The following is a 21,190-nucleotide window of genomic DNA, read 5'->3' on the forward strand; positions in this document are numbered from 1 at the left end:
TCCCTTTCAACTATTGTCCTGATATCAACTCTTGGGCTGATATTCACCGGACAATACCTAAGAGAGTTATTTATTAAACATTAAATAACTTTAAACATTGCATAATAACACAATACACCAAATTAATAATGATTGACCGGAAATGACTTACTGTGGACAATGTTTACATTACCTTGAGTTCAATCCTAATGTTACACAAGCCCAATTTAATGGACATTAATATTCCATATTAATGCTGCAATAATGCTCATAGCATTATCGAACAATGGCGGACAATGGCAACTGTAGTTGCGTTGACTTGGTGGTAGTACTATTGTTAGCTATTATTGAAGCTAATACCACTATTGAAGCTAATACCACTATGCCAGCGGACATTCAGCGCTACTTTTAAAAACACTTCTATTCTATTTGGTCATAATGAACGGACCGGACAACACAAGCGCTAATACCCCATCAGTGTATAAAACCCTTATGGAAATAAAATGTGTTATAACCGTAAATCACATTCAACACATTAGCAAAGCATGGTTCAAAGAAGCTAGCGGGAGCTATGCCTGTTAACTCCAGGTATTTTTTAAAACGCAGTAAAAACACATTAAGCAAACCATTCTAAACTTCCCTGTTTATTTCTCTGCCAAACCTCTCCAGTTGTCTCTGGTTGTGGCGATAGAGCATCCGGTTGCAGTGAATTACTCCAAGATAAAGCTGGTTATCTCAGCAACAAGCAGGGGGCTAGCTGGAAAGGGGAAAACAGCCATTGTTTGATAAATCAGACCTGGGCAAGCTATACACAGTTCCTGGGGGGGGGGGGGGGGGGGGTGGTGTTCAGGCTGTGGAACCGGGGAACCTTCGCTCAGCCTCCCTAACATGGCTGCCTCTTGGCAGGGCCTGTGCAGGTTTACAGCGGGCGACTTCAGATCAGATTTCCTCTCAGTTTGGCCTGGCCGCAGGAGAGGAGACAGCTCTGTGCCGTCTCGACTCAGCTTTCCTGCAACAACTGCGAAAGGTTTCAAGCAGACCGTGAGCCCCGCTGCAGTAAGAGGCAGTCCCTGGGTGCCTGTAAAAGTGTCATGTTTCATGTGGCTTTCAACTCACTCTGATTTATCCCACATAGCTTGATTGCACAACACTTAGTACATCCAGCGCAGTGGTGATGTTTGGAGAAGTCATACAGGAGAAAATGCAACTACAAATCTGACTAATAAAAGTGATGTGGCCATTTGAACTTTTATAGGGAGAATTCAAGATCTTCTGAATGCCAGACCTACACCACAATCCTTCCTCCACTAAACTTTACATTTGTCACAGCTTAGTTAGGCATGTGCCACTTCCAGACAACTGCCAATCCATTTTCATTCATAAATTGCCGGACAGGGACTTCTGGAGGAGGCACAGTCACGTGATGGTGTGGGTTTGTAAACTCTGCACTTTAACCACTCTAATAATATTACGCTTCAAAAATATCACAATATCGCTTCAGATACGTGAAAATTCTGTACTTGTAGAGCACTTTATCAAGTCTAAATTTGGTTTTAGCTGTGCTCATAAACTAAATTGTTTCTTTTGACTGTTGTAATTCTATTATTTTTTTTATGAAAGAGTACACTGGTTTGTGTTTTAAAGCAGCATGCTTGGTAGTAAGGTGTCATTTGAGCTGTGCTCGCTTCATGAATCATTACTAAGAAGTTCTCCCCACACAACACACTGTGGTCTTGGTTCATCTTTTGTACCTTGCCAGAAAACCCTAGCTTTATGTAGTTTGGTTCAAATTTTCTTGTTGCTTTGCATAGCATTCTTGCTAGTTGATGCCTAGAGTTCCCTACTGTAGTTGCCGTTGCTGGCATTTGAGAGGGATTCATGGTCATTGTTATCTGCTCTGTTATTCAACAACCACATCAGATCTCTTTGAAATGTTACCACTTTTAAACCACAAGTCCAATGACTTTGATACATTATTTTTAGCATTAGGTCCACTTGCCATCAGGGTACTCTTCTCTCATACGAGTTAAGCTAATCAGTGGTGCATTTGAATGCGCCCATGTGCACTGTTGCCAACTCCTCAAGGAAAGTCACTATTGGCTTTCCTAAGAATCTCTACAAAACATCATCACCTAACTTCAATATTTTCATGTTTTCATGTAAGCTGTAAGAGAGAGGAATATCAATGCTGGCAAGACGGAAAGTGATTAAAAACACAATAAATATGTTTAAAACTTCAATTTAACTCTATAAAATACAGTAATGTAATAATTTCAATTAGGTATTCAGTAATACTTTGCCTGAACCCAAACTACATAAATCAATTCTGTTATATGAAATTTAACCAAACGACAGTTAAAAGAGGCACACACACATGGACAAGGTGAATCAGTGACTGTGGCTGTGTGTGAATTCAATGCAGGGATTTGTTTCAGTGCAGTAGTTTCAGAGAAAAAAACGTATACTTTAAATTTATATTTACGTTTTATTAACATCCCATTTTGTAATCAGGGTGGGATTAGGGGCAGCTATGCACATTCAAAACTCATTCTAATGGGGAAACAGATTAACAGAATGGTGGAGATCTGACAGGGTTTACTTCATGATGAGGCTGACCACCTGTGCTTCGGAGGTGGACTTGAAGCAGAGCGATCAGTGCTTTTACGTGTTCTCATCAAAGCTTCCAACAATACAGAAAAAAGTTAGAATTGTTGCTAGCAAAGTGACCTGGTCGCTCATTTGGGAGGAAAAAAGGGGCTAGACAGTTTTGTCACTAGGTTAGCAACAATACATGTGTGTTAATTAGCTGATAACAGACATACTTATGGGTCGTACCACCAAAGTAATCTTTATTTACATTATTTGACTTTGAGAAATTGCAGGCTGTTGAAAAATCCCCCCCCCCCCCCCCCCAAAAAAAAACAACATAGTTGCTCCGTTGGTCAGGTGTCCATGTACGTGAACGGAACAGAGCAAGCAAGCAGGATGTGCAATCTGTGGATTACAGTCCTTTTGTCTCCCACCACATGTACTTAGTCCATGGGCCCTCCTAATAATTTTATCCAACCCTCTCAGAACATATAAGCCGCTGGTACAACAAACCACACCATAGAAGATGGCCGATGCCATCTAGAGTCAAAGAATCTCCACTAACAGTTGACTGTAAAATATTTAGGAGTAAGGACACTTCACAAATAGATTTATTTCAAAGGTTGCATTTTATCGTGCTGCCACACTGCAATTAACTAAAGCAATCTTTAACAAAAGTTTGTAGAAACAGTCTGAACATACTTTTTGTATTATCTAAGTAAAATTAAACTAACAAAGTCTTATCTAATTTTTTATTACAATTAGTCGCAGAAGTATATATTTGTAGTCCAAGAAATTCTGTACTACAGAGTTACCAAGCATTTCTATTTACTTATTTTTTTGCCTACAGCTGGTAGCAGAAGATGCTGATAGTGGTCTGAATGGAGCCATCCTCTACTCCATTTTCAGCGGAGACCAGGAGAACGAGTTCTTCATTGACCCTATAAGGGGTATAATAAAGGTCAACAAGCCACTGGACCGTGAAACAGTAAGGAACCATAAGTATAATACTTTTGTTTATAAAACATAATCTTAAATTGAAATGCATTTATTGTCAATTGTTGCTATAAGCATGCAAAAAAACTAAATTGACTTGCAAGTCTTCTTGCGCCTAGCAACTGTGTGGGATGGAATTATCCTATGGCAATCAGTTTAAAAATGTCCGTACTACATGCCTACATTAAGTAAGGTTTGCAGCAAGAGGCTTTGTTCTAGTGAAATATCCTACTTGTCAGTCCATCCTACTTTTTGATACTGCACATGCCAAGACTGACCCTACGTCACTTAGACATATTCTAGCTGTGGAATTTTGCTTTAACTAAATTTGAGGTAAGTGTTGTCTGTTATCCTCAAGTTTCTTTGACTGTGTGAGCTCTCTATATCTGTGAGTTTGACATGTGGTAATAATAAACAGTTTTGCTCTAAATCTGTAAAATGGTTGTAACATTGCTCCACAACTTGCACGCTAAATTTTGTGCATATGCTGCCATGTCGCAAAGTCCTAACTGTCGTTTGTGTAAAATGTGATTTATTCTCTTTATTCTAAGTCTCATTCCTTCCACCGAAGCAATAAATCCTCCATTTGCTCTGTGCTTTTAGGTTCCGAGATACTCACTTGCTGTGAGAGCACTCGATACTGGAACCCCACCAATGTCGTCCACTGCAGTAGTCAACATAGAGATCTCTGACATCAATGACAACTCACCCACCTTCTTCCCATTAAACCTTACTGCTGTCATACAGGTAAAGATGATGGTTCAGAAATTCATTTCAAAGAATATGGTGATAAGTACGAGGAATACAGATTAGTTAAACATAATTTCAGCCGTGTGAATTTCTGAACTGTGGTTGGCACTGCCACCTGACTGTGAAGAAGGCCTCTACAGTAGGGACATCCATCCATCCATCCATTTTCTGACCCGCTTAATCCCTTATCTTGTTAATATGTGTTCTTCTACCTTTGAGTTTCATCAAGTTATTCTGACTTCCAATCCCCCTTAATCCGAACAGAATCCATCTAAACACTTGTTCTAGCATATCATTTGGATTGGAGAAAACTCCCTTTACTGCAAATGTGTGCCCTATAGTATGTCTTTTATGCTTTAACGCAGGGAGTCCAACTGCATGTGTTGCAGCTGAGGCTGTAGCTTGATTAAGGAGTGCAGTAAGGTCTCAGCCATTCTTAGAACCTGCCGTGAGTTCATTTAGAGCACTCAGAAGACATAGAACGAATGCACTTCTGCATATTTGTTTTTTGTTTTCCATATCTTAATATGATTATTCAATAAAAAATAAGAATCCACTTCACACTTTTCTCTGCACAGATGTAAGTAAAGGTTCTGTGGTTTTAAAGGAAAATTTGAGAACTTTGAGTGCTTCTATTCTGAGTACAGCCTGGTGAATGTAAATGCATGTCATGATTAGATTAATTGATTTTGTGCACATATAAAGGTGTATTCAGATTTGTCTTTCCTTTTTCAATCCAAACACATTTTAATCTGATTAAGGAATTTTGTTTTGAGTTTTAGAGTTGAAGTAGGAAAAGTTCCAGTGTTACGAATGTCTGGTGTAAGAGAGTTCCAGAGTTTGGGAACAGAGTGGGAACAGAGTGGGAGTAAGGAGGAACAGTAAGATGAACAGAAGAGGATCTAAGGGTGTGCGAAGAAGTAGTAATGTGAAGGAGATCAGAGAGGTAGGGGGTGCAAGGTTGTGGATAGCCTTTAAAGGGAGCCAGTGGAGCTGCTGTAGGGCTGGGATGATGTGATGAGCAGGGCAGTCAAACTTTTTTACAGTAGCAGGCCACACGCTATCAGGTAGGAGGGTGCACTTATGCCAGTGCCTGAGCCCCGGAGGGGAGAATTTTGAAAAATAGAGTCTCCCTGATGTATTTTGGAAGCTTCCAAGACAGGTGATTATTTAAAGAATAGAGTCAGAGTGCATGTTTTAAATTGAATAAAAAGCAAAAAAAGTGAATGATCAATTCTTCAAAAACAATCTTTGTTTTTTTATTATTATTCTTAAAACATTTTTTCACATGTTATCATCATGTTTTAACAAGGTTTTGAACAAATTTGCATAACATTAGTTGAATTTGAATTACTAGCACCATATAAAACAGATCAGATTAGGTGTATATATGACAACTTACTAACTTCCGAGCGTGCAGTGAGACAACACGCGCGCGCTCAAAACCGGTCTTACGTGTGCTCAGTTCCTTCTCTGCTGGCGCGCTCGACCTGCTCGTTCCATGCTCAACACCAGCTGTGCTGTGCGCTCGCTTGTATGGAGATAAATTCCTGCCAAAACGTTACACACAAAAAAAAGTTTTGCACACAAATAAAACTTGTTTTGCACACAAAAAATATGTTTCACACAAAAAAATTGTTTTGCAAACTGTTCGCCAACCTTGCACTCAAAATATCATTTATACGTTTTCCTTGAGTACAAAACGGTCTCTGCTCACACAAAACTTTCTGTGCTCGCACAAAACAGCCTCTGCTCGAGTACGAAACAATCCCACCCCAGCTGCGGTAAATTTGTGCCAAAAGTCACATGATGCATTGAGTAGTTGTTGTTGTTGTTCAGACTTTCCGACAGCAGGGGGCACACCCGAAAGAAACTGAAACGCGCCGGTTTGGCTGAGGAAGAAAGACGTGATATCACAGCTAACAGCATCAGCACCCCACAGGTAACTTTCAAAACTTTCCCGGTGAAAAACTAATAGCTCACTATGCTGATAGATCATGTAACATTTCAGTTAAAAGCCCTGCTATGTTACAGTAAGGGACCATGTTACTTTTTAGGGCAAATAACATGAAAGCTAGCCTTAGGTTGAACGCCATGCTAAAACAACTTTTGCTTGGTAATGCAGCCACTGTGGTTGGCTTCTCCTTTTACTGTGCTGTGTCAAATAAATAGTACTTGAGTGGATACCCAGTTAAATGCATTGTTAACAGAATATAATGTGGTTTTTATGTTGTTTTCAAATGACTGTCTATTGTTCTTATTGGTGTAAACCTAAATTGGTGTTTGGATTTGGTAATGTATCCTAAAACTGCCAAACCAATGCATGTATGCTTATGTGCAAAACGGATTCTTAAGGAATTTAAAATAATTGCAACGAATGGATATTGATTATATGAAAATTTGTAAGGATATCAATTAATAATTGCATTTTCTAACATAAATATGAATGTTACAAGTAAAGCATATAGCAGCAGATCTAGATTATATCTCACTACCTTTCTAACTCCTTAATTTCTTCAAAGTAAAAATAAGGTCATCTGTGCCCAATTGCAAATATGTGTTGTGCACTTGATAAAATTGGTTTGGCCATGGCAAAACCCACAGCTGGAATTGGCCACATGGGCAGATATTTTCTTGAAAGGTTTGTTTTCATCCTAGTGGTGATTTATTTTTTTCTTTAATAGTATTATACTTTACATAACCATAACACATATCTGTTTTCCAGCATCCACTGATGAGGTGAAGGCCATCAAAGTTCTGGGCTGGATGGAAGGCTCCTACATGAACTCTCACCATGGAAAGTAGCCCTGGTAGTTTACCAGTTCGACTTCCATCACAAGACTACCAAGACTTGAACAATTCAGGATTTGATGGAATCTTTAAACACACGACAGAGGATTTGGGCTTGTTAAAAAATAACCTAATATGTAACCGTTTTAGTTCCCAGTATTAACTATTTTGATCAGTAACTGTTGCAGCATGTCCTTCATAGCTCTTAGTGGAGCCGTTTAGGCTGAATACAAAGGTTAGAGGAAAAAAAAGGCATGGTTTGAGATTGTTCTAAATTTCCTGACAGTCTTACATGCATAAATTGTTTTTCATAGTCCTGTTTTTGGCTTCATCCATTTCATCAGCCAGTTTTTTTTTTAATACAGCCCGTTTTATTGGTAATACATGGATTGTTTACTGGGAAAAACCTGGAGAATTAATGGAGTTCTTTCAGTCTTAATTTCAACAATAAAAGCAATCCTTGTGGTGTATTCACTTTGATTAATATTGGTAAGAATTGAAAATGAAGACTTTATCAAAGGGTATGTTTATTATGCAATGTGGAAAATAAAGGACTGTTTAATTTTCCCACAATGTTTGCATCCTCAGTTTTAGTAACAGCCCCATGTGCCCCTTTTTTCAATAATCTCAGCATTTTCAAAAGGTTTATACAGTACCTTACACATTTACTATCACAATCCCAGCAATTTTACATTTTTATTCAGTGAATACACTAACTTAGTTACATTTTCTTGGCTAGATTTTATTATTTGAAATCCTTTTGCAACAATGGTAACCACAATAACATTAAACTCGTAAAGTGTTGGTCATACTGGACAGTAGCAACATATATATATCTGAGCCGTGTGATTCAGAATGTCCCAGTGCATCCATGGCTGCCCTCAGTGCTACCAGTCGTTCGGGGCTCAACACATTGCCAGTTTCAGGAATAGTGACCCCAGAGTGTGGGTCATCCAACTGTTCACTGTTGTCCCAGTCAATATGAGGCAGGCAGAGTCCCTGCAACAAGGATGGAGATATATAGAGAAGGGAAAAAAGCGCTGTGATTCTGTTGCTACAACTTACTGAATATAATTTAATTCATGGAGCTATGGATTGCAAAAAAAGACTCCAAAATTCATTGATTATTTTGATAATAAACCCATTTCAAAGAAAACAGTTTCAATTCCACCTCTCTGATGTATTCAATGTTTTGTTGTATTGGAGTGATCAGATAAATTATCAGATAAATTCATTTCTGGTTTAAAATACACACATTAATGTGAGAAACTGTATAATAGCAAGCACAAAAAAATCCATCTTACCTCTGTGATTTCTGGTTCTACGACAGCATGCTGGATGCTTCCCATCTCCCATAACTGACTGAGTGTTAGATTCCCCTCAGTTGTGCGTGAATGGTCATCCCACCCACTGCTGATGTTGTGAAAACTTAGTTGTAGTAGTGGAGTCCTGCATACCACACGTCTCCAAAAGACGAGAGTGAGAGTTAAAGATCAAATCATGGTTTAAATACGTTATTTTTCAAAAGTCCGTTACGCAGCATTTTTAGATCAGAGATAAAACTAAACAGTGCCTTTAACTCAAATCTTACATGATCTATCAGTGAGCTATTACTTTTTCACCAGGAAAGTTTTGAAAGTTACCTGTGGGGTGCCGATGCTGTTAGCTGTAATATCACGTCTTTCTTCCTCAGTTAAACCGGCGCATTTCAGGTTCTTTCGGGTGCGCCCCCTGCTATCGGGAAGTCTGAACAACAACTCAATGCATCACGTGACTTTTGGCACAAATTTACCACAGCAGGGGTGGGATTGTTTCATACTCGAGCAGAGGCTGTTTTGTGCAACCACAGACCCTCTTGTGCAAGCACAGACCGTTTTGTACTCGAGGAAAACGTATAAATAATATTTTGAGTGCAAGGTTGGCGAACAGTTTGCAAAACAATTTTTTTTGTGTGAAACATATCTTTTTCTGTGCAAAACAAGTTCTATTTGTGTGCAAAACTTTTTGTGCAACGTTTTGGCACAAATTTATCTCCATACACTTGGCTGTTTGGAGATAAATTTGAGAAGAGTTTTTCAGAGTTGATCTCGGATTGGTTCCTGTGCGCTCAACCAAAAGGCATAAATATCGCTCCATTATATATTTGAGGAAATGTAGGCAGTGGCAAGAGCTGCTATAGACGGCGATTTGCCGCCGTTGACCGGCTACTTTTGACTGCCCTGGATGAGATGAGGTGGTTTTGGTAATAATGGAGCAGTTGAATGCTGAACCACTTGAAGCTTATGAACCGATTTTTCAGGATGGCCAAATAGAAGAGAGTTACAGTAATCAATGCGAGAGATGACAAGGCTATGGACAGGAATTGATGCAGAGTGATGGGAAACGGGGGGACAAAGGTGAGAGAAGGTATGAGACCCCCTCTGTCAAATCACAATTGATGACTCATGATTTATGACCCATGACCTTTGACAATGTGACCTATGACCTATAATTTATGACATGAAACCTAAGACCTGTGACACGGTATTTATGACTCGTGACCTATGACTGCCTTAATGATGACCAGATGCTAGAAGGCAAGTTAAGACAATTGCTTCCTTATATTTAACACAACACAGGCTTTAACCATCTGACAACCACATCCTAACTGGGCCACATTCTAACCTGGTGGGTGGAGTTTCTGGCTTAAAAAAAATTAAATAAAAAATTCCATTAATAAAACTTTTTTTTTTTTAAAAACAACAAAAAACAAAGACTCACCACATGTTGGAGAAGCGGTCACTGGATCATCTGCGATACAAATGGAAGAACTAGACTCAGCCGTCTTCAATGAAACAGATACAGCGGTCGAGGTTGCTGTTATTCAACCCTGAGAAATGGAAAATGTTGAGGATGCCCCCCCCCCCCCCCCCCCCAAACATCCCCCTCTTCGAGAAAAAAACATTGGATTCAAGAACTACCCCTATTCTAAGACCCCGCCCTCCCCTCTATCCTATGGATAGAGTGAAACAAGCCAGGACCCGCCTCTACAACTATCCCTCTTCTAAGATCCTGCCTCCTTCACCCAATAAATAGAGTGAATCAAGGCTCCATATGCAAAGCTCAGGTTTCACACCAACTTATGTGTGTGAGTGAAAAAATTAACAATAAAACTTGTGACTTTATTAAAATGTAAAATGTATTTAATTTATATGTTAATGCATAATACCATGTCTATCTTTATTTAAGAGACAAAAAAATATTTCAGCATGAAAACAGGTATTTATTTTACACATTGTGTAAACATCAGGCCGTTATGATTAATGATTTAGCCATTATTGGTCAGATTTTAACATTTTATGGCACCAGAATTTTTTTTTATTACAAATTCTCCAAAGTGATTGAAAAAAAAACTACTATTTTTTGTACACGTGTGTATTTACTCATGTCATTTATTGTAAAATTGCGTATTAAAAATGCCCAAATAGGCTTTTACACTTTCAGAAATAAAAGGATAAAATATGCAATTAATTAGCAATTAATCTTAAGTTAAGTATTAACTATGTGATTAATTGCGATTACATTTTTTTAATCATTTGACAGCAGTAATCTAATTTAGGTTTGAAAGGAAAGTCTGTAACTAAAATCTTCCTGGCCCTAGGGTTCACAGTAAGTAATTCACTCTTTTGTAAATTTAACGTGTAACCCAAAATAGTACCAAATTGTTCAAAAATAGTAAGAGCATTAGGAAGAGAGCACAAAGGATTCGAGACAAACAGCAGTAGGGCATCAGCATATAAAGATAATTTGTGCTCATGATAATAATAATAATCTATTCATGATAATTTCTGCTCTTAGCTTGATTGCGGTTCAATTGTTAACGCAAATAGAAGAGGGAACAGAGAACACCCCTGTCTCGTCCCACGGTGGAGCAGGTGTAACAAGCGTATAATGAATTTGTTCCAACACACGCCATAGGTGAGGAGTAGAGTACCTGAACCCAATACATAATTTTAGGGCCAAACGCAAATATATTTAAAGTTTAAAACAGATAATCCCACTCCACCTGGTCGAAAGCCTTTTCAGCGTCAAGTGATAAGATCAGAAGTTGTAGTTGAGTCCATGTGCAATAGGTTGAAAAGCCTATGCAAGTTGAAAAAAAACATGCCTACCCTTTACGAATCCTGTTTGATCAGAAGAAATAATATGAGGTAAACATCGTTTCAGTTTGAGAGACAGAGTTTGACAGTATTTTAAGTCCATATTTAACAGTGAAATAGGGCAATATGATGAACACTCAAGTGGATCCTTATTTGGGTTCAATATTAAACATATAGTTGCTTGACAGAGCATTGGGGGAAGACATTGCCAATTAAATAATTCAATGAACATATCTTGTAACTGAGATAATCTATCTTTCAAGGTCTTGAAAAGTTCAACTGGATAGCCATCCGGTCCTGGAGACTGTCCTTTCTGCATTGAATTAATTGCCTATTTAATTTCTTCCACAGTAATGTGCTCCTCCATTTGGTCCCTAAATGTAGAATCTAAAGTTGGAATCCCCATCGTTTTGAAAAAAGTGTCTAACAGCACAGGAATTCATAGAGGTCAAAGTAAATATTTTTAAGATCTCATTTATTTCTTGTGGATTTGTAGTGACCTCTCCAGATTGGGTTTTATTTCAGGAATTAAATGACTTGATTCGGATTTACAGAGTTGATGCAGCAAAATCATAGATCCTTTCTCCCCCTGCTCATACTACATTCTTCTAGCCTTAAGAATCATACGTTCAGATTGTTGAGTGGAAATTAAATTGAACACAGTTTGCAAAGATAGTCTTTGTTTATACAAATCCGAAGATGGGTTTGTTGAATGCTGTTTATCAAGCTGTGACATCAGATCTGTCAGTTAAGGTAAACGTTTGACCTTTTGTTTCTTAGTATGTGAGGAGTACTGGAAATGTGAGCAGTTCCCAAATTGTACTAATGGCCATACCAGGTGTACTGTTTGTTTGTATTTTTTTAAAATTAATTTGTTCAGAAATGTGTTGTACAAATTCTTTATTTGACAGGAGAGAATTCAGTCACCAAGAATACACAAAACATTTATTTTGGAAAACAGAGTTCTAAAATAAGCAGGCTTTGATCGTATATAACTATACTATCATATCTACAAGTCCTAATCTTAGAAAGAATTTTTTTATGTACAAAAAAATTATCTATACGTGGATATGTTTGATGAACAGCAGAAAAAAAGGAAAATTGTCGGGTGAATGGATATAAATATCGGCAAACATAATTTTTGTGAAAATGATTGTAAAACTAAAGTATACTTCGAGACTAAAAAGTTTTTGGTCGAAGAACGATCTAATACTGAATTCATGGCGGTATTCATATCACCTCCGAGTATCAATTGGTGAGTATTAATTTAAGGAAGGGACTATCAGTTTGGATCAAATCGTGAAGAACTAAGGGTTGTCATAGGGGTGTACACGTTTGCTAAAATAATAGAAGTATTAAAAAAGTGACCCAATCACAATTACATAACTCAATTTGAGTCAGCTAATATACCCGATACAATAAGTAGAGTATTTTTAGTGATCAGAATTGCTGCGTCACACATTTTACCTTTAAAACTGGAATGAAAAATTTGCCCAACCCAACTTATTTTAAGCCTTGAATGATCTATTTCTTTAAGGTGTGTTTCTTGCAGTAATGTACCTTAAATATACCTTAAGGCGGAGGAGATGAGATGATTCAATCCCCTGACTGTCATTTTTTGTTATTGAACCCGAACACAACCACAACAGAGTAAAGTTTAACAGTTTATTGAAATTTATGGATAGTGGAGGAAGGAACCAAGAGTCTGTACTGAGCTGAAGCAGGAGGATGGTGAAGGCAGGAACTGGCAAGCAGGTTGGAACCAGAGCATGGAGGCAGCAGAACCAGAAGCACAGCAGAATGGAGACTTGGAACCAGGCTTGACCAGCAGCGTGACGGAATGGAGACTTGGAACCAGGCTTGACCAGCAGCACGACGGAATGGAGACTTGGAACCAGGCTTGACCAGCAGCACGACAGAATGAAGACTTGAAACCAGAACTACAGCAGGCTGGCGGAGAATGGAGGAACTTCGGACTGGATTAGACTGGATGAGGTGAGCAGCAGAAACAGAGGTGAGCAGGAAAACAGAACGAAACGACGAGGAATGACAGACTGCAGTGAGCTTAAGTAGTGAGGCTGACAGGTGTGCTGAATGCTGGCTGATTAGTAGCTGACAGGTCTGGATAATTACTGAACTGGAGACTGGAGCTGTATGGAAGGTGGCAAGTGTCTTGAGTCTGTGCATGATGCAGCAGACAGGCTGAATCATGACACTGACATTCCAGCTAACAAAGTTAACATGGCAACCATTACTTACAGATGCAGAGGTGTTGTCAGTGGAAATCACCATCTGCATGCATGATGAGAAAGAATTGTCCAAATCACGTCATTAGTCTTGTCTTTAGTGTACACCATAAAGTTGTAGTTAGCCACAATTTGTGCAAATAATTATCAACAACAAGAGAACAAAGAAAGCATACAAAAAGCAACAAAAAATAGATGCACCCACCCAACTCTTCACAGCCAGTGTTGTCCCCAACTGACAAACACAAAACCCCCAAAGCCTCTCTGCTTTCTGAATGAAACATTCACCATATGGTCAACCACAGTCCCATGAAACAAGAAACAAAAAAGTAATGTCTAAACTAAACTATAAATCACCCATTTAGCCCAAGTTGTAATATAAAAAGTTACAACATCAAACATTGTTAAAACATTGTTCTTGTCTTTTTAAACATCAATTTAAAAAGACAAAAACATCCATCCATGCGTTTCCCGACACGCTTATCCCTGCTGGGGCCGTGACGGGTGCTGGTGCCTATCTCCGCGAGAAGCGGGGTACATCCCAGACAGGTCACCAGTCTCGCAGGGCAAGATACACGGTTAAAATAACATAAAAAAATAAGGGGTGTCTATTTAATCTCTCATACATGCTGGTTCAGGAGGTGCAATTAATTTGACACACATTCTACCGACGTCACTATCAACTTAGCTGCCCCAGGAACAAAATCAAACCCACCATCTGTACACGTCAGTCTGTAGATGCAGGAAGTATCCCTCAAAGTTTTTCAGTCAAACCAGAAAACTAACAGCTAAACGAAAACAACCAGAGACCAAACCAACAGTCCCCCATTCAAAAAATTGCAGCATTTTAACATAAAAGTCCAAGGGTATCTGGTATCCTGACACCCTTTTTTGTACTGGGCACTCAAAGCTTCGACCTTTATTTTAGTCATAATGAGTGGCCGGATAACATAAACATTAATATCCCATCAATGTATGAAACCCTTGTGGAGATAACTTTTGTTATAACCATAAAACTAAAAATAAATAAAATGAATCATATCAGCAATGCCATGGAACAGGATGCTAGCATGAGCTAATTCCGTTAGCCCCTTTGTTTAAAGACACCATGTGAACGCGTTACACAAACATTTCCCAATGACCATGTAACCTTTCCCTTTGGATCTTTCTGTCCAACCTGTCGGTGCCTCGTGTGAGTTCAGTCCACTTTGGTCATCCAAGGAAGGCAGTGAAAAGGGAACCGTTGTTCCTTCAGCGGCGGCTAGTGGCTTAGCAGCAGCAGACGTGGCCATGAGCTGACACGTGGTCGGGATCGGCCTAGTCGGGCTCTGACCTGGATGCAGTCACGATTTCAGCAGATTTTCCTCAGCATGGGGAACTGGGTCCTTTTGCCGGCTTTTCAGCTCCGTGTGGAGTTGGCTTTCCTGTAAAGTCTGAGAAGAAATAAACAAAGCTGTTTTTGGCATGGAGGGATTTTCCCTCCGGCATTTTACACTGAAGTTAAGACAGCAGACTTATATGGTTCCCGGTCAGAAGTGCTCTCACCTTTGTCTGTGTGGCTCGCAGGGCATGGCTGGGAGTCACAGCCCCATGGGCCCTGTCCTCCAGAGCAGATCAGGAAGAGGGAAAATGGTGAAGAAGAACTAGCTTTGTCCTGGAGTGCTCTGATCTTTTTGTCTGTGGGGGATGGTCTAACACCATGAGAGAGAAGCCGTCCCAGTCTGAAAGCATGAAACTCTTTCACACAACCCCCTTCAGATTTGTCTACTGGCTATATGGTCAGAATTCAATCTGACATAAATTATTTCATCATGGCTTTAATATGGCACATTTTATAACAATCTGTAAACAGTTGCAGTGAATATGAACCGTGGATGAATGAGTTTTACTTCTTACCACATCGTTGCTATTTTTTCACAAAATCTGATACTATTTAAAAAATTTTAATCAAATCGTCGCAGTACATTACTAGTAATCAGTGCTGCATGGATCTGCATGCTCTGTTACAGAGATAATAAGCGCAATGTTGTCCACACACAAGTGTAGTTGGATTTTGAATCTGTCGGTTATAATAATAATAATAATAATAATAATAATAATAATAATAATAATAATAATACATTTTATTTATAATGCACTTTACATTTCAAATAAAATCTCAAAGTGCTACAATAAGGGGTTTAAAAACAGTAGTTATCATATAAAATGTCTTTCAAAAATGACACGATGGTTGAGGGCAGTGTTGTAGTCAAGTCACTATGCCTCGAGTCCGAGTCCAGGTTCGAGTCACCAGTGTTCAAGTCCGAGTCAAGTCCAAGTCATTAAAAAAAAAAATCTGAGTCGAGTCCGAGTCGAGTCCACTACTCATCCGAGTCGAGTCACTATTGATCCAAGTTCGTTGTAGGAACATGCCATGACATGTGATGTATGACATGAAGCAGTAACATTCCATTGCACTAATAACTCTTTCGCTGTAGTTACCCTTGGTTTTACTCGGTAAAACGACTGCTTTTTCCAAGTCTAAGACGTCTCCTAACCATGGTTTTTAAACATTGTTGTTATGGAACGTGCAACAGCGACTCGAGGTACGCTGACAGGCCGCATATGAAGGATGTTAAAGCCGCAAGCGGCGTCGATCGGCCCTCGCAGCCAAGCGCACTCTGGCCTATTGGCCAGAGCCGCCCGCCGCGGCTCTGGCCGGCGGGCGGGGTTCGCACACCGCCGCGGCTCCGGCCGGCCGGCGGGGTTCGCGCACCGCCGGCCGCCCGCCCGACATATCTGGTGCAGATCGGTCGTTGCAGCGAGGAGATACAGCCGTTGGATAATGATAATGCATTTGGCCACCGGACCGGACTAAATTGTTCGGCGGGCCGGACAATTTATACTGATTCTTGGACGGTGACTACAAACAGAAAGAAACGGCCATGAACGCCGAGCAGGAGAAAAACAACGACTTACCTTTCTATCAACTCGGCCCGTTTTTCCCGGCTTTCCAAGCCCTCGACACTCAATCCATCGTTTGAGCTGAACGTTGGTATGTTGTTCCACAGTTCTACCAGTAAAATGGGCGCCTGGACATCCTCTTGTGAAAGTTTAACAGCTGTAAAGTCGGTCATATCCTTGTATCTGTTGCACGTGTAACGGCTGGTTGCTACGAGCGCTCTCACACTGTTTGCCCTTCCTTAGCGGCAAGGGGCGTTGCTCATGAGATGGTGACGTCACGTGCGCGGTACGACATTTAGATATTAAAATCATACACCAAATAATATTCTAATGACATATTAAAATTATAGCCTAATGATTTAAAAAAAAAGTCGAGTCTTTTTCTCAATTTCCGAGTCAGAATGATCTGAATGTAGGAGTCCGAGTCCAAGTTCGAGTCATCAGTGCGCAAGTCCAAGTCAAGTCACGAGTCTCTAAATTTAGCTAAAGACTCGGACTCGAGTTCGAGTCTCGGACTCGAGTACTACAACACTGGTTGAGGGGTAGAAATCTAAATCGGGGGGAAATCCAAAGTATTGGAAAAAGGTGGCTTTACCGTTCTCATCTAAAGTTAGAGCCAGCCAGTGTTACCTGGGCATATGCGAAGGATGCGTATTCAAAATAAAGCACACTGGTCTTGACTCAAGGGATTTTCAGAGTAAGGACAGATGATTGTATGCCCAACCTCCACAAAATAGATCCCCCAAAAGAAAATGCAGTAAACTTTCCAACTAATGATTATTCATCCTTTAATAGTAATCCACCAGCACACAGTCTTTTTTAATTAATTTCCAGAACAGAGTCATAAAAGGCATAGAGGATCAGTGAAGTTGTATGTATCTAAATCTAATTTCCAGCCTTAAACTCCCGTTTGATCCCGGGGATAGAGTCTCAATGTCCTCCCCCAGATGTTGTTGAAGACAGAGTGTATCCTTGGTTGAATTCCTCACGCTGGATGCTTAGACAGAGGTCTTTTAAATGATGCCCCATGGCTGTGAACATGTAAAATTCTCTGACCAAAATCCCCTTTTTCAATTGCGGTTGAAAGGCTTTTTCAGGAAGCAAAGGGCCAGATATTCTACATCCATATGTCTAAAGTTGAAAGTTGATAAATCTCTTCTGCCTGTGAAGGCCTCGTGATAGACCATTCTAAGAACCACATATTTTGGCATGGTTCCAAGAAAGACATTCTGTTGAGTACACACATTGGAATTTTTAAGGATAGAGTTTGTTTTTACATTCACGTGTGACAACGGATACAAAGCATTTCCTCTCATCAAAGGCGATGCATGGCCCAACCGAATGGCTGGGGAAACGGTGACTTTTTTAACAAAAAGTATTTTCATCCGAAAGGTGGCGCCATGAGACAAAAGGCATTGCCGGCTGTGGTTAACTTATTTCTCATATCCACAGAGTTCAGCAGGATTTTTTCACTGAAAAAATATCTCCGTGGAGAGGTCCCAGCAGTTGAACCTCCTTGGATTCAGAAGTAAAAGCGGCTCTTTTATTTAGATTATTTTTAGGGCTATTTGTGACCATGATAGATTCTATAGTTCCTGCCATATCTTTAAAACAAAGACCAGCTCTGAATTGACTCTTTAAACCCTCTTACAAATACTTCAGTATGGTCTCTAAAATAGCTTTGTAGGGGTGGGTGGCGATAGACTGAAAAATTAACCTATCCCCCTGAATAACGTCGAACTGATTCAGAATTGTATTTAGAGGATAATTAACAAGACCCGTGGCCGCTATGTTATTCCCATCATTGCTTGTAATCTTGACGCACAGATGAAGAAGGTATCATTCAGATCCAAATACTTTTCACCATCTCCGTGTATAAAAAACTCTATAGGCCCACCATCTGTTATCACAGACAGAGGGAGGATTTCTGTATAGACCTTAACTTCTATAAAAAAGTTGAGTCAGCAGAGCTGAAAAAAAACAGCTCTGTCAGGACGCATTCTGTAGATTTCTGATGGAAAAGAGCCATGTCCTCTGTGTGTTCAGTTAGTGAAATATATTCCTGCTCTGCAAAGACTTCCTCCCCTTGGCTTTGCCCTTAACAACTGATATCTTTTTTCCTCCAACATGTTTATGCCGACCCCACGCACGTTCTCCTGGGGGCGTTTTTTTGTCTTTGTGGGACAGAACTATAATCCCTGACCTGAGACTGGGTAAATCACCCCCTACTTGGCTCTGGTAATATGGTACAAAATAGTGGTGGTCATCTCTCAGGGTTACTTGAACCATGATGTTTCTTCTTTGATACAGCACGGTGAAGGAACAGGATAAAATGAATGATGACCTATTCGCACAGATTATGTATCTCAGGCTGTATGAGATTCATCTCAGTTTACGCTGTGATAGCGTCGGTTTAAAGTATAGTCTGACGATAGTCTTTCCTTAGGTGAAATTTACAGGAACGTTCTGATCTGATTTAATTTCTATGTGGATATTTCCAATATGTTTCTTGGAAACGGATAGGTAATGAGGAGGGTTAAAGTCTGAGTAACCATATCGCCAGTCTCCTCCTACTTTGAGGGTTCGCAGTAAAGGTGCATAAGCGTTGCATACTATTTGCAGGGCGACCACATCACTGTAACAGTATAGGTGATAGAAACCGGAATTGCACACCGGGTACGGAGCCTTTTTTTTTATCAATTAAACGGGTCCATTCCTCAGCCCCCCCCAGCATAAATGCTACAGGGCTCCTGAATTGCATTTGATAATGACAGCCTGCTTGAAATGCAAACCTCCCTTCAATTGCGTTATATTTGATGTCAATATCTGAGCTGATTTTTCTTCCAGCACTGTCTCGAATTCAATGAGGCTGTTATAGTACCGTCCTCTAAATCTTTGTTGATAAATCTTTGCATCGTCAACTGTCCTCCACTAACAATAGGCTAAATGATCTGGTACATTAAACCATGTATGGGGGTATGAAATCTCGGTCAAGGCATACGCTGGGCTAAATTAACACGAAAACTGTAATTGTATTATTCTTAAATACATCGTGAAAGGCATTAGATGGTAGAGTGATGTGAAACCCGTGATCCTCATTCATTGGATCTATGTTGATGTATCATTTGAGAGGTTTACGGATTCTTTTATACGTCACTTAGCTCCATGGCTCTGATCCACCTGTTAAATTTATCCAGTCAGTTCTTCCATTTTACAAAAACTCTCTCTTCCACTCTAACCACGTGTCGTTCTAATATCCGTTCCAAATGATACATCCTACCATTTTTACTTTTTGGATCTCCTCTTCATAAAAACTCACAATGAGGACTTCTCCATTATAATCCGATCATTTATAGACCATAGGATAGCGAGGGATGCATTCGGAATACTTAATCCATAAAACTCTGTTCATATTTTTCATAAAAAATTCCCCGTAGCTTCAATATTCTAATGAGGTCCCCTTTCTTAAATTTCCATTTTATTTTTGTTCTTGTAGGAGTATTTCCATTTAAATTTCTTAAAACTTGAATCGAACTTTCAGAGGATACTTCCACAGTGGTCAGTGGTCATTTTTATACTACAATAATGATAGCTATGATTATAGCTTTTTACCAGATCCTGAAGTACGTTGGACTATCTGCAGGTGTTTTTAGCCGTGAAATATCTCCACATTCTCGTTTTCAGAGTATGGTTAAACAGTTCTACAACAGAGGCCTTGAGATCGTTGGCTGTAGCAAAGTACAAAATTCTGTGTTTTTTCATGAAAGCTTCAAAACATTTATTAAAAAATTATTAAGCGCTCTCTGTCTGAAACTTTTTAGGCATTTGACTTTCTGATTTGACTTTCAAAAGCCTTTACCACTTCCCCTGCTGTTTTTTATGTCTCTGTTACTCAAATAGAAGCTGCTTAAATAATGACACAATCTAGTTGGGTGAGAACATTTTTATTCAAAAGTTTACAATGTTTACCAACAGCTTTCAGATGTTAAGCTGTCTCAGACAATAACCTTCCCTAGTCTTTTCAAACATCTCTTGAAAGAACTTAGTTCATACAAGAGTGTCAGTTATTGTCTTGCTGTGTTCATTCTTGACCTGTTTGGCGTGCATTTTCAACTTAGAGATGAGTTTGGAAGGTATCCATCTATCGATTTTTTTACATTTTTTTATTTTTTTTTGTCTTGGAATGCTTTTTACGGGTGTAGTGGGCTCTGAAGGACCTCCCCATTTATAGTTTGTCTTTTCTAGGGTAGAAGAGTGAGTGAAGAATCAGTGTATAGGGAGCCTTGTTTCACTCCATTTATTGGGAAGAGGGGGCGGAGTCTTAGAAGAGGGCTGGTTCTAGAGGCTGATGTTTTCTCATAAGGTATGTCCCATGATGGTCCTCAGCATTCCCCATTTCTCGGGGTTGGATAATAGTCTTGCATGCTGCATCCGTATTATCGAAGACGGCTGAGCCTAGTTCTTTATCCATTTCTATCGCAGATGATCCAGTGACCAATTCTCCAATTTGTTGTGAGTCTTTGTTTTTTTTAAAGCTTTTATTTAACAAACTTTTTTTGACCGTATTCAAGCCTGAAACTCCACTCACAAGGTTAAGAGGTGGAGTTAGGATGTGGTCGTTAGCAGTGGTGTAGTGGTCCCTGAAGAAGGGAGTATATTCTCAGTTTTTGCCAATTTTTTTTAACGCAGCCCAGAAAAATGCCCTGTTTTAGAAACAATCACATGAAAGACTGCTCTCTTTAGTTTACCCAAAAATCC

At 39.6% G+C, this 21,190-nt stretch overlaps 1 protein-coding gene across 20 annotated transcripts in view; it reads left to right on the top strand.

The window, feature by feature from the left end:
* Positions 1 to 21,190, top strand: part of fat3a (FAT atypical cadherin 3a) — a 359,084-nt gene that overhangs the window by 264,243 nt on the left and 73,651 nt on the right. For 19 of the 20 annotated variants that reach the window (XM_036133266.1, XM_036133267.1, XM_036133268.1 and 16 more), the window contains 2 exons: positions 3,419 to 3,556; positions 4,168 to 4,311. In XM_036133266.1, the coding sequence (XP_035989159.1) occupies positions 3,419 to 3,556; positions 4,168 to 4,311 (282 nt within the window). Of the gene's footprint in view, positions 1 to 3,418; positions 3,557 to 4,167; positions 4,312 to 9,403; positions 9,599 to 21,190 lie in introns of those variants that run through there. The other variant, XM_036133269.1, reaches the window with a different exon arrangement.

This window comes from Fundulus heteroclitus, unplaced genomic scaffold (assembly GCF_011125445.2).
Source record: "Fundulus heteroclitus isolate FHET01 unplaced genomic scaffold, MU-UCD_Fhet_4.1 scaffold_60, whole genome shotgun sequence".
Taxonomy (NCBI): Eukaryota; Metazoa; Chordata; class Actinopteri; order Cyprinodontiformes; family Fundulidae; genus Fundulus; species Fundulus heteroclitus.